Source organism: Lepisma saccharinum, chromosome 29 (assembly GCF_977018435.1).
Source record: "Lepisma saccharinum chromosome 29, izLepSacc3.1, whole genome shotgun sequence".
NCBI classification, from domain to species: Eukaryota; Metazoa; Arthropoda; class Insecta; order Zygentoma; family Lepismatidae; genus Lepisma; species Lepisma saccharinum.
Window position 1 is genome coordinate 17314262 of NC_139257.1, and position 14111 is coordinate 17328372.

A 14111-nucleotide genomic window follows, 5' to 3' on the forward strand; every position below is an offset into this window, starting at 1 on the left:
AGGAAGACTAATTACAACTCCACCCACAGTTTATTTGTATTTGTCACGTCGCTTTTTCACCTGTCTAAGTTAATAGTGTCGATGAGGATGCATGAAGAACTCATGAACTGATATTCAAAATTGGATACAGATTTAAAAGAGACTCCTCCCGAGACTGGATGAGAGTCCCTGTGCTTCCTCTTCCCCTCCCCTTTCTCAAAATTTCGGCGTGAGGACAATTGAGGAGCTAGGTTACAAAACCTCTGTAAATATAAATATTGCCAAAAAGTTGAAAATGGATGATACATACTTTCCCATTTCTTTCTTAATCTGAAGAGTGAATTCTAGATGAAGAAACACACACGGTGAAACGACCATGTATTACTCAGGATTCCAACCTGGGATCTTTAGGATCGTACCTCTGTAGGCTAACCACACGTCCGCAGAACTTTGTGGATCTGTAGTTTAAAGTGAGATCCACCGGAAATCTTCGAATCCCGGCCTGGGAATTTTATGAGTGTCACTTCATGACTGTCATCTTATCATCACCCATCCTTATCGTCGCGATTAGTCAAGAGGAAAACAAGAGAGTGAGACCAATTATTTACAAGTTTGTCTCCAACTTAATACAGTGGGATCCATAAATATTGCTCGGCAAATTGTCCATGACTACTTTCATTAATTTCTCTCTTGCATCCTGATAGTTTTTAAGTAAATAGTTTTTACTTATACTGATGCAGAGGTTGCCAGCAGCCTATTTGGCGTTTTGTTCGAATTCTTGAAGCTCTCATTGCGTAAAATAAAGTGAGTAAACTTGGTGATGGACAATTTGCTGGGTAATAGATCCCACTGTACAAATCCGCGCTTTCCTAAATATCACGAATCGCGTGAAATGTATACATTGGCAAGTTAATAGTTCGAGGACCTACCTCAAGGCGGCGCTGAATACGCCTGCCACGAATAGACCTGGCAACCCTGGAATGTAGCCTGCTATGTCCATCACGAAGAAAGGTAGCAACTGATCGCTGGCTTTTATTTGCTGCAAGTTAAATTTACAAATATGATATAAAGTTTACGTACTTGCTCTGTATCTAAAATGTTAAAAGCGTCAGCTCTGGGATGAATATAATTATTATATCATGATTGTAATCCAATTTTTGACACATCTAAAACAATTAGCTGGGCATTACAACTGAAACACGGCATGGAATATTTCATTTAATAAAACTGGAGGAAAAGAAAATGTACAAATAAGTCGTACATTTATCATGAATATTGCAGTTTTTCATATTCTGAAATTCTGATAGTTCTATATTTATCCTGAAATGTATTAACTTTTCAACTAACATATTAAGATTGTAGATTACAACAACAAGTTTTGAGGAAGTTCATTTGTAATTACTATGCTAGGATTGTTATGACCTAAAAGTCACCAAAATATGCAAAATAAAATATGCTCTTATGACCTAAAAGTTTACAAAATATGCACTATAATTTGAAAAATATGCTCTTATAACTAGACTGTTTCAAACATCAATATCTATAAATATGGAGAAACTTGTACAAACTTTATATACTACCGTGTCTCTTTTCCAATTATGAATCAATATCTATCTTATATACATACTACTTCATATACATACTATTTTCAGTTCACTTTAGGGCCCTGATGAGTTGAAATACACAATTAATACTTTCTGTAAATTTTCAATTAAAAATGAAAAAGATTTTGCTGCAGTCTAAAAAAAAAACCTCGAGTGAACATGGAAGTGAGAACGAATCCACTTGGAAAATGACTGTATATTTCTTGAAAAAGCGAAAATATGCTGAATATGACCGAAAATCCATCAAAATTTGCTTCATCACGTAGGAATGGCTAAATATGCCCTTAAAAGAGCACCTTAATTCAATTCGTTTCTTCACAATATGAATATCTATATATTTAGGGAACACATCACCCTTAACCAAAAAAAAGCCTGCTAAGGTCATAAAAATCCTAGCCTTAGAAATTACAACTTAAATAAAAATAAATACGTGCGTTAATTTATAAATTTATAGTTTAAGTTTGGTACATTATTTATTGGATTTTATAGTTATCTATTTTATACAGTTAATTTTGCATACGCACTTTCGTGTACAAGACTACTTTATTTTTAGTGGCCGAAAATAAGGTGCCTGAACCCAATATGGCCTATTTGCTGTTCAACAAATGACGTTAGTATGTCATTCAGACTGTCCGAATGAAGTGATTGAACCTGTTGACTGCAACTGTAGTGTAGTAACTTGAAGATAAAGAGGTCAAATAGCTGAGCCTCGTGATTGGGTTCTATGTGATCTAATATTACATAGTCAAGTTATTACTTACTACACCTTCCAAGTGATACGTGTTGATATATCTAGTCCATATTATGGTAGCTCATCATATGTACGTTACAACAATGTACTTAGTTTAGACTTTAATCTATAGTACTATATACAACGAAGAAGAAAACAACAATATGTAAGGCGTATACTCAATATGGCCTACATAGGAATATGTCGTGAAAGACATGCGGAAATGTGACATTTGTTACTCTTTAGAACTCACTAAGGATGATGAAGGACCTTTCATTTGCCCAGACTGTGATGTGTAATCCATGGCCTTCTGGTAGCAAATTGTGAGTAAAAACTCAATATGCTGATCAAGGCAGTAATTTATTTTATTATAAAAACATAAACTAAACGTAACGTTTCAACCTTCTAGCAAGGTCTTCTTCAGACTTTGCACCAAGTACAAATGTAACAAGGTACAAGAACAGGACGATATATATACACAAACATTACTCCTCTCCAGACTATTAGAAAGTTGTTCTGGAACATTCTAGCAGGTGACTTTCCCTTGTCAACATTACTTTCACCTAAAAAGCTAAACATATTTACTTCCATCTAGATCGGTCCCGGGTTCGAATCCCGGTCGGGTATGGTTGTTTGTGAATGTCCATTCATCAATTTCATCATTTCATCACTCATCCCCATCTTCGCAAATTAGCCAAGAGGCACAAAACGCGAAGTAAAATAAACTAAATCAATCAATCAATCAATCAACTTCCATCTAGAATGTGGTTTGACTCTTTATCTCACGCTAGAAGGTTGAAACGTTACGTTTAGTTTATGTTTTTATAATAAAATAAAATTACTGCCTTGGTCAGCATATTTAGTTTTTAGTATCATGGAAACAAGGCTTAATGGTGTTACAAATTGTGAGATGTCACTCCCTTGTAAACAATGTTATTTCTTTGTGCAAATCTCACATGTCATTATGTAAATAAAATGTAAGCGTATCAATATACTGATCTACCTATGAAAACCACATGGTTGTACTTTCATTATAATTTCTGTTGCATATTTTGATGTGAAAGATCAAAATATGAGTTTTTTTTAAAAAAAAAATCTTCTCTGTTCCCATGATATTATTTGTAATTGGCTCCAATTTTCAGTAAACGTCAAGAAATGTTCCCTGTTTTGAATCTTGCCACTAGTTTTTTTCATTATTATCTTTCCGACTTTGTACACCACTAGAAACAATCGTAAACCTTAGGTAGGCCATATTGCGTTCAGATGCCTTATGTAATGGTTACACATGAAAAAATGTAAATCAACCTCTTCATTACTATGAACAGTTTTACGACTATGCTTCATTGATAACCTGGAAACATTGGGTGCATTCTTATTTTTAAATTCATTAATTAGAGCTATGCATGCGTTTCGGTAACCAACCTTGAATCGAATAACAAACACGTTAACTTAGATGACCTCAAACTTGCCTTTGTGCTCAGCGGGTCACACTTGTGATACGTCGCAAAGATGAGCAGCCCAGTGTAGCAACTTACGGAGATGATGATCAGGACTCCAATGCAAAATATTAAAATGGTGCTGGAAAAAAGGAAAATTTGTAACAAATACCATCTGCAACACAGTGATTCTAACATGCGTCTAATTTAGCCAGAGAAATATATTCTGAATTCCAAATGTAATCCGGCGTATTATCAACCGCCCACATTAAGAGGCGCCAACTTCACATAAATCACTTCATGTTTAGGCAGGCTAATGGGGACTGGACCTACAGTTGTTGTTAATATTATTACGGTTATACTTTCAAGGATACTATAACCTTAAAAACAAAGACGTAACGTGACAAGAGGCAGAACGACCTATTACTCAGTTGACACTTGTTTACATTAATAATATATATTTGTCAACTGACTTATGGGTATTCTCTGCTACGTTGCTGCCATGTCAACCAATGTCGCAATATATTTTCATTGCATGAGTTTTCTTTAAAGAAACAAGAATAACATGATGAAATAATGTAGATTTGAAACCAACATACTCTCAGGAAATGTAGTACTTTTACGTCAGCCCAGAAATTAAATTTTACGTCTTTGTTGGACGAGTTGAAAGTTTATGAACTGGAATGGTTAAAGTTACAGTGGTGTAAGTCACTTTCTTTAAAAAAGCAAAGAGTCTGACTCACAGCACTTTGCTGATCAACACAACAGATGTTTCCTCTTTAACCAGAACTTCAACTGTCATCTGTTGCTAGTTGAATGCATCTATGACTAACTTCACGTTTTCTGTTTACAGATTGACTTAACTCGATCTGGTTACTGTGTCTAGGTCTCTTTTTTTTACAACACCACTGTAACTTTAACCCATCCAACTGTACACTCACCTCAATTATTACTCCGGCAGTTTATTTCTTTATACAGCATATTTGCAAAAGATGCAATTCAACCTACATTTGTAACAATATACGCTGTATAGAACACACCTGATTACTAACTTCGTTGGCCCTGTACAAGACGTTAAGTTCATTCTGCCTAAATTGCTGCGCAGTGAACACAAAAAGGGAAAGAATTATTGGTATTTACATCTTCGCCCGTGCAAACGAAGGCATAGCAAGGAACCTCTGCACCATTCCTTGGTTCACAGCACAAAAGTTGAGCCATCGGAAGTAATTCCCGATCACCACAGTCCACACGGTGTGCCTCGCGAATGGGTCAGGGTCAAAACTAAAAAGAATAAGAAACAGGAAAAACTTCAGAATTGCAATCACTAATAAGTACGTACGTAACTGATTTCCACACTTGTATTTGTATCAAGCTTTTGTGTCGATTAATTTTAAGATTAGATTGTCACAAATAACATCCTACGGTTTCACAAATATTGTGCTCTATTCGAATATGTCTATTACATTGATCTAGTGTTGCGGCGTCGTAAAAAGTTAGGTAAATAGATTGAAAGTAAACGCATGTTCACGCTGTTTCTCATTATACAGCGTGTCCATAAATATACTGTCATACTTTAAAGTGGTATTACGTCGCTTTGGATAATCGTATTTAAATGAAATTGGTGACATTTGAAAGAAGAACTCAAATATTTTATTTTACAACTCATAGACATTGAATGTGGCCCCCACGAGTGGCCCTGCAGACATCAAGGCGATATTCCCATTCATGCCACACACGCTCCAACATTCCACAGTGATGGACTGGATTGCAGAAGTGATGCGAATTTGCAGTTCTTGCAGGTTTTGAGGCAATGGGGGTACATGGACACAATCACAGACCCGCAAGTCAGGTGACCTCGGCGGCCAATTGTAGAAGACCTTCACCAAACTCGGTGTGGAATGATATTCTAAAACACACCAACTACGTTCTTAAATCTTCTGTAATAACAACACAATTTTAAAGGGAAACATTCACATGCCTGCCTGCTAAATATCCAACAATGAACCCGCATCGTCCATTGTTGTCAGGAGTGAATTTATTTCAGTTTCTATGTTTCATCTCGTTCATTGTTGTCCATTGCTGATATTGGTGTCCATTGTTGACATGCACAAAAATATTTGAGTTTTTCTTTCAAATGTCACCAATTTAATTTAAATACGATTATCCAAAGTGACCTAATACCACTTTAAAGTATGACAGTATATTTATGGACACGGTGTATAATATAAAAGTCTTAAATGCAATATAGAAAACAAAATATAACAATTAAAAAATAAATGAAAAAGGGGACTAGTTAGTGGAGAAACATGCTTATTTAGAACATCTTGACTTGTATCATTGCTCTAATGATTTATGATGACTGTCCGTGCCATGATATTGTACCTTAAATATCAGATGAGTTGTTATAACTAAACATTTTAGATTTTGACAGAAATCGTTACTTGTCTTGTGAACACTATTCACTACAAGCATCTAATGAGCTAGAAAGAACCAAGTTTTCGATTCAAATCTATCAATTTCTAGAGTTCAAATCAAAGTTTAAACTCTAGCTAAGCCCCATCACTCCGTTTGTGCACAAATTATACAAAGGGAAGTGATAGCGAATTCTTTATCCGATTATGAGACTTAAATGCTTTACACTTTGAAAGCGTATATTATCTTTTGTTTTCAATAGAAGGCCAACACTGCTGATATCCTTTGCTTGGCGGATTACCAACTTGAAAAAATCCAGTCTATCACCAGCTTCGCTCCTGTTCCAGATGACTGCGGGTCCTCCGATGTCTATGGTGCCCATCAGCACCACCGCTATCATGGCACCAAACATCACCATGGTTTGAAGGGCATCGGTCCACACCACGGCCTTCAAGCCTCCCTGAGGGCAGAGAAACGACAGTTGTTTAGTTACAGGCGATATGGGTTCAGTATGGGGAGTTATGGGCTTCAACTATGAGGTCACCCACATAGAATTGAATTGTTTTTTTAAGTCCACTTTATGCACAGAAAGGCTATTCGGGACTGGACCTACAGTTTAAAGTGAGATCCGAACCACTGTGCCATACACCTCCATCGGGTATCGAACCCGTGACCCCTTGATTACAAGGCGACCCACTTACAAGAGTAGGAAGCATATTGACGAACTTTCGGCTGGAAATTCCCAGCCCTGTTCTTAACACAAACACGTGTTTGCAGCGAGTAACAACAACCAGCAAGTTGTTATATATTGTCCCCAATCAAATTACAAAAGAGCAGAAAGCTTGTTATTTTTATTGTTAATAACAGAAGTGAAGTTCATTTAGTTAGCAATTGAACAGTAAAAACTGTATTAGTTAAAAAAGAAATAGTGTATATTTTTTATATTCTACCACTTAATCCAAATGATAAATTGTTTCACAGTTTACAAAATTAAAAAAAATATAGTTTTATGTGAAAGGTCACACAACATAAACTTTATGAAAAAATGTCCCCGTAACTTTTGAAGCCTCTTCTTGATCGAGGTGTGTAAAACTTAATAGCAAAATATAATAACTATGAACTTCACTACACGAACTGTATGAAATGTTAAAAAAATAAAACAGTTGTGCTGGATGTGTCTCCATATTTATATAATAATAATAACAGCAATAATAATAATAATACATTTGGAATAAAGTTGGTGTATTCTTATTAGCTTATAATAGTTATTGCAAACGTATTATTATTTACTACTAATCAACTTGTATTAATGGCCTGACCACTCCCTCTGCACAAATATGTCCGGCGACGCCCATTATCTGGATTGTTTGAGAAAGAGTAGAAAATGAGATAATAACATTACATTCCCTATATTTAATGCATATTCATTCTTTTCTCTTCAAATATTAATATCTTTATGATTGTGATTATACAATACATGTGTTTCTAAACTCTAAAATTTATCTGTAAAAATTACCTCATAAGGAACTATTCCACTAACTTTGATTCAAAATATCCAGATTCATAGGTTGCCAATTGTGTCAGTCTGTTACCTTCAAATTTATTTTTATGTAGTGTTGGCAGGATATATTTGAAGATATTTTACTATGCGAGAAGTAAGACTACTACTTGTAAATTTAATAGGTTATATTTCTTTCATTACATGTTTCATGAATCACAAACAAAGAAATAAAATATAAATACAACTGCTTCAAAAATGTCAGATTGCTTTTATATAACTATATTATTAATGACTTTGAAATACTTGAATTTAGTTGTTGTGTAAGACTGCAACAATATCAGTATCTGCCACTGACACACGCACACAACACTAGTCACATAATCCACATAGTAAATATGTTGCTTAATATCCCATTTATCTAGAAAGTAATCAATAACCTCATTCCCCTTTGGTCTTTATACATTTACTTCCGATAACAACACAAGTGTCTCGCAGAGCTATTATTAATAACCAAAGTAGATTAGATAAGAATGCAACAAAATCAATTCAACATACCAAAGCCGTATAGAAAATGCAAACAAGGCAAACGAAGGGTGTCACGAGATGAACGTTTACTCCGGTAACTGAAAGTGATAGAAAAATGAAAATATTATTTTTCAATTAACAGATTTACTTATAGTAACCGTGATTCGTACCGTGGATAATTAAAACGTCCTACATAGCAATTACGTATCATAACATGAGGAAAAGGAGCACATTGTAGTTCCTTGTCTATTTCATTTAATCATTAAAGAGATTTTTAAGACCTTTATGACATACAATAGTAGAATATCATGACATTACATAACAAACACTGAGTTTCATATGCATATTATATCAAATGATTTTCCGAATCTTTTTTGTAAACCAAATATTCTCAATTTTGATCCCTTTTTCAACTCTTGATGGTAAAAGAAATTATTCTTACCTTGGCTGAATGCTAGTGCAGGAACATAGACGACTATGGGAATATAGAGAAACTGAAATTAAAAAGAAGACAACTTTGGTATTACATAATTGTAATTATTTCGTAAATGCTAATATATTAGTGGTACTTCCAATTAGTATGTGGTGTAACAAGATCGTTAGTTTATGCACACGCAAAACACGCTCTTTTGATATTATGTGAAATATGATGCTCAAAATAACATTTAAAAATAAATCTTTTATCTGTTGCAATTTGTAACAGATGCATTTTCGCAATGATGTGTCCAAAAATTTCGTAAGTGAGGCGAGAATTGTGACTTTCTCTAGTAATCAGTGGTATTTTAATCATAGTTTCTTTTTCATGAAGGTGGCGTTAGAAAATCATGGCCAGAGGTGAACTTTTAACCTTTTAGACTGCCGGGCGGGTTTTCGAAAGTAACCTCTCTCTGGCCGCCGCCTTTGCGCGGCATTTTAAAATTTTATACTTATTTCAGAAAAAAAGTTATATCTCGGACACTATTTGACCAAACTACTTCGAGTAACTTTTGTTTTTCAGCTAGAACATCAGGGCATGCAACCGTGCAGAAATCAAAACGCCAAAGCTAATAAGAGGGGTTGGGTGGGCCGCGGCCCCCAACTTTCAATGAAAAAAATCATAAACATGGGGAGTTTTTTTTACATATTCTATAATGTAATGCACCCAGAAACATGAAATGACTTTCATTCCGTTGAGAAAGGTCCATTCTTTGAAAATAAGGCTAAAGTTTGCCTCCCCTTTTAAAAATAGCGGGGAAGAGGGCGCAAACTCCCCATTTTTATGATTTTTTCATTGAAAGTTGGGGGCCGCGGCCCACCCAACCTCTCTTATTGTCTTTGGCGTTTTGATTCTTGCACGATTGCATGCCGTGATGTTTTAGCGGAAAAACAAAAGTTACCCGAAGTAGATTGGTCAAATAGACTACGAGTTATAACATTTTATGTCAAATAAGTGTACAAATTTAAAATTCGTTCCAGCTTCCATACGTAACTTTGGAGTCGTTGGGAGGGGGGTCCTGGGGAGGGGGGGTTCTTCCACATGACATTTCAAAGTTTTATCTCAACATCTGTGAGCGTTTACAACCTTACATACAAATATGAAGGCCTTAAAAGCACATGAATTGTTTAATCAGGACGATGGTCCCTGAGTGTGCCATTGGGCGACTCGGGCTATATTGTGGATGGAACACCCATAGACCATTGGGAAAGTAAAGGTTCAGTATGAACTCCCCTAGGCTCACCACTTCTACTCTCAGTGGAAAATAAACCTCTTGCTATTTCTTTAAATCAAGTAGACAACTTTAAATACCTTGAATGCATTAAAAGCAGTGATATGAAATGCAGCCAAGAAATAAGAATCAGAATAGCAATCGCGAAGGAAGCCTTCAATAGAAAGAAAAATATTGTCTGTGGATCTATGAACAAAGAACTGAGGAAAATACTAATGGGATGCTTTGTGTGGAATGTAGCTCTACGTGGTGCGGAAACATGGACTCTGAGAACAAGTGAGAAAAAGCGACTGGAAGCTCTAGAAATGTGGCTATGGAGACGAATGAAACGAGTGAAATGGACAGAAGAAGTGCTAGAAAGAGTTGGAGGAAAGAGATCAATGCTGGAGATAATCATGAAGAAATTGGTTGGGTCACTGGGTGAGAAGAAAGTGTATCCTAAGGGATGCTATTGAAGGAATGGTTTTGGGACAGAAAATCCGTGGAAGAAGAAGATTCGGTACAAGTTTCATAGATCGGAGACACATTAAAATCGCATATTTTGTGTTTGGCATGGTTCGTACTAACCAATTGTGTATTGCGGAACATAGTTCAAGGTGCCCTTATGCTTTTTACACGAAAACAAACGCATTTTTTCACATCCTGAGTGCTTTTTTTTTTATTCCTTTCTTCGCTTCCGGAACACTCAATATGGCGGGCACATCTTGACTCACGTTGTGGGTATGCAGTGTTTCAACCTTCTTCACCGACAAATACCTACTATCGTGTTCGTCACCGGTGGAAATTATACATTATGCACAAGTAGCTGACGGATAGTCCCACGAACCATACACGGATAGCCCCACAAACCAATCACGGATAGCCCCACGAACCATTTCCGATAAGGTTAGGTTAGGTTTGGTTACGTTAGGCAAGCATAGTAAAAAAAGGGGGTTGAAACACTGACAGGGCCTTACGTCATCAAACGTACGCAGCATCCGGTTCTCGTAGGGCAAGCAAATGAAAGCAATGGCAATTGTGCGTCGGTGAGATATTTCTCTTGAAAAATACATGGTTTCCCGGTCAAATATATTCCACGATGAAAGAAAATACCTCGACGAACGTTGTAAACCTTGGAGAAACTCATTTCCGTAAGTAGTTTCTTGTGTAAAATTTAATAAATGTGCTCCGATGTATGAACCTGTTAACGAAGATTCCAAATGATCGACGACATCAAAATAAATGGATCCAATGCTGCTACAAAGCAAAGAGCTGAAGATCGAACAACATGGAGGTTGCAAGGGGAGACCCGCCCCTGGGCGGAAAACAATGAATGAATGAAACATTTAGGCTTTATAGTCCTTCTAATTCTTTTTAAAATCCTTGAACAAATTTTAATTGTGAACTCCTTGCTGTTTATTAAATCAGTGTTGTAAAATGTACAAAATCTATATTCTCCAACTTCAACTAACTAAATATTAACATTTAAATGAAGAACGGTTGCATCCCGCTTTTGCTAATAGACAAAGTATTACCCAGATAGCACATTAAGCTTACTTTAGAATTGAAACTTTACTTGCTATCAACTTGCATCAACCTTGACTCAAACGAACCAGAAATCCGCGTCTCACTTGCAGCAAGTTTGTATCAAATTAACTTTGACAAACTATACTACGCATACTAAGGCAAGCTTGATACAAACTCGCGTGCTGTCTGGGTATATTTTAACAGCAGAATGTGGTAAACTGTACTGTAACTTCTAACAGTTCCATATGTGGCTAAAGAGTAAACTTATTTAGTAGCTTATATGAATATGTCGGTTTCTGTAGACATACAAGAACTTACCGTGGCTAGAAGATAAAGCAGAGATCCAAATTTACGAACCGTGCTACCAAACCGTTTTTCCAGGTACTGTAAAAAAAAGAAATGTTTATCACCCTTCTCATATTTTTCTAGAAGATACTTGAACTAAACTTTGTGCTAAACAGAATTAGTAAATATTTATACTTCTTCAAAAATCTTTTGAAGATATATATACTTTTATGTCCAACTTACACGAAAGTAACTTTAAACTGAGTGTACACCAAATGTCACGTGCCAGTTCCGACGACACAATGAAAAATGCAAGGAAGAAATGTTTCCCGAAAGTGACGATAGATGGCAGCACGCCATATAAAGAAGAGCAGAGTTCATTGTAGAAGCTAGGAGCAGAGAAGAGTTATTATATATATTATAGTCAATGCAAAATACATAAAGGAAGAGTATAAAAATTATAGAAGGAGTGAATAAAATGTTGTAAATATCCAATTAAGATAAATAAGAATATGCTCGTATATGAAACAATTAGGAAAGGTAATAAGTGAGCAAATGAATTCAGAAAAGTATCTCCTTTTTGATCCTAGTGATCAAAATTTGATTTAATACCTCTGACGAGGAGAACATCGTCAGTTTTTGTGTTTGTCCGTCCCTCGGTGGCGCAGTGTTCAATTAGACGCCCCGAAGCACTTACGGTTGCGCTTCTTATTAGACGCACTGGGCCATAGGCAGCGCTTGCTGTTAGCGATCCTGGGCTATTCCCCTTTTGGTCGTTACATAGGAGGTGGCGCTATTGTCAGTTTAGTCGACCCTACTCTTTCTATAAGTATAGCTTGTGTCGTTTATATAATGCCAAAGAAGCAGGGAAAACGAGCGCATATATGTAATAAATAAGATTACGCTTTAAAAGGAAAGACAATAAATTAGAAGAAAGAAAAGAAGAATAAGCCTTTTCCAAAAATAGAAGAAGAAGAAGCCTTTTCCCAAATCAAAGATAGAAAAGAAGAAGAAGTCTTTTACCAAAATAAAAGGAAGATAAGAAGAAGAAGCCTTTTCACTAATCAACGATAGAAAAGAAGAAGAAGCCTTTTCCCAAATCAAAGATAGAAAAGAAGAAGAAGCCTTTTACCAAAATAGAAGGAAGAAAAGAAGAAGAAGCCTTTTCCCCAAAATTGTAAGAAAAGAAAAAGAAGATTTCCTTTTCAATTATACATATATTTATAAGAAGAATATAACCGACGTAAATTTGGAATCAGCATATATATATATTTCAATATATATACAAGCTTCGCTATATATTTTCTCTGTATGTGTACAGTTTTCAGAATATAGATCCGCATTTAACTATATCCTGTTGGCTATAAAACGCTTTCTTATTAGGAATTCTCGAATAAAGAACCTATCCCCTGAGATTAAGATATCTGTAGCCGTGGTATAAGTTTATTTTAAGAAGTGCACTAGAGGGACGTTGCACAAATTTCATGCCAAATATAAAAAGATAAATTAAGTCAATTTTCCAAATGAAATATGCATTCATGTGAGTAGAATTTTGTTCTCCCATATTTACTCGGGATGCGATGCTTGAATTTGGGGGAAATGTTACCCCTCAGCTGTAAAATTTGCTCTCTTGTCAACATATTAATCAAGTATTATGACAACTGTTTAATATAAAATACCTGCGGGTGCAAGGACAATCTGAATTTTGTCACCATGTTGCAGTTAGTCAACCAATAGAGTGAACATTTTGCTTGCTCTGTTGGGATTTACAGAGCTGTCCTGCCATGGCTCTATGAGAGTCCCACAATCGGCAGAAGTGGGGTACGGTTGGTGGACTACAATGTGATCCTCCCAGCTAGATCCGAGGGATCCGCTGACCAACGACAGGTACGGTCCTCCATTCATATTCGGGGTTAGGCGTTGAGCTGACAACTCTGCACTGTAAAAAGACATGTCAAGAAACAAAATCGATAGGGATGGAAAAGAGTATATAGATCTTGCTCAAGATAGGGACAGATGGAAGGCCTGTGTTGCTGCAGCCATGAACCTTGGGGTTTAAGAAGGCTAGAGAGTTAGTTAGTTTTAGTTAGCAAAATCGTCAAATTATTTTACTTCATATTAATACTTTGGGGGTTTTCAGACCGAAAGAGACAAATTGCATATATGTAATATTTCGTTATGGAGTGACATAAACTGCACGTGTTGCTTGAGTACGAATGGTTCAATTTACTTTTGAAGGTTCGTTTGAAATTGACACTTGTCGGCTCCCTTGTCGCTTCAGTCTTAAAGATCCCTAAAAGGACATACACTGCACATGGCAACCACGAGACCGAGGCGACAAGATGCACCGTATTGAGAAAACGGCCCTTGTACTGCTTGTGTTACTGACATACAGTTCAAATTAAATAGTGTAATGTCTGTATTCAA

The 14111-nt window shown here is 36.1% G+C and overlaps 1 protein-coding gene across 1 annotated transcript in view; it reads right to left on the reverse strand.

The window, feature by feature from the left end:
• The window catches only part of LOC145981411 (uncharacterized), a 79473-nt gene that overhangs the window by 17057 nt on the left and 48305 nt on the right, over positions 1 to 14111 (reverse strand). Inside the window, exons 18-24 of the mRNA XM_083114648.1 lie at positions 11718 to 11783; positions 8630 to 8681; positions 8218 to 8285; positions 6467 to 6621; positions 4890 to 5030; positions 3783 to 3891; positions 909 to 1018 (exon numbers count right to left, since the gene is read on the reverse strand). Coding sequence (XP_082970774.1) covers positions 909 to 1018; positions 3783 to 3891; positions 4890 to 5030; positions 6467 to 6621; positions 8218 to 8285; positions 8630 to 8681; positions 11718 to 11783 — 701 coding nt within the window. The remainder of the gene's footprint in view (positions 1 to 908; positions 1019 to 3782; positions 3892 to 4889; positions 5031 to 6466; positions 6622 to 8217; positions 8286 to 8629; positions 8682 to 11717; positions 11784 to 14111) is intronic.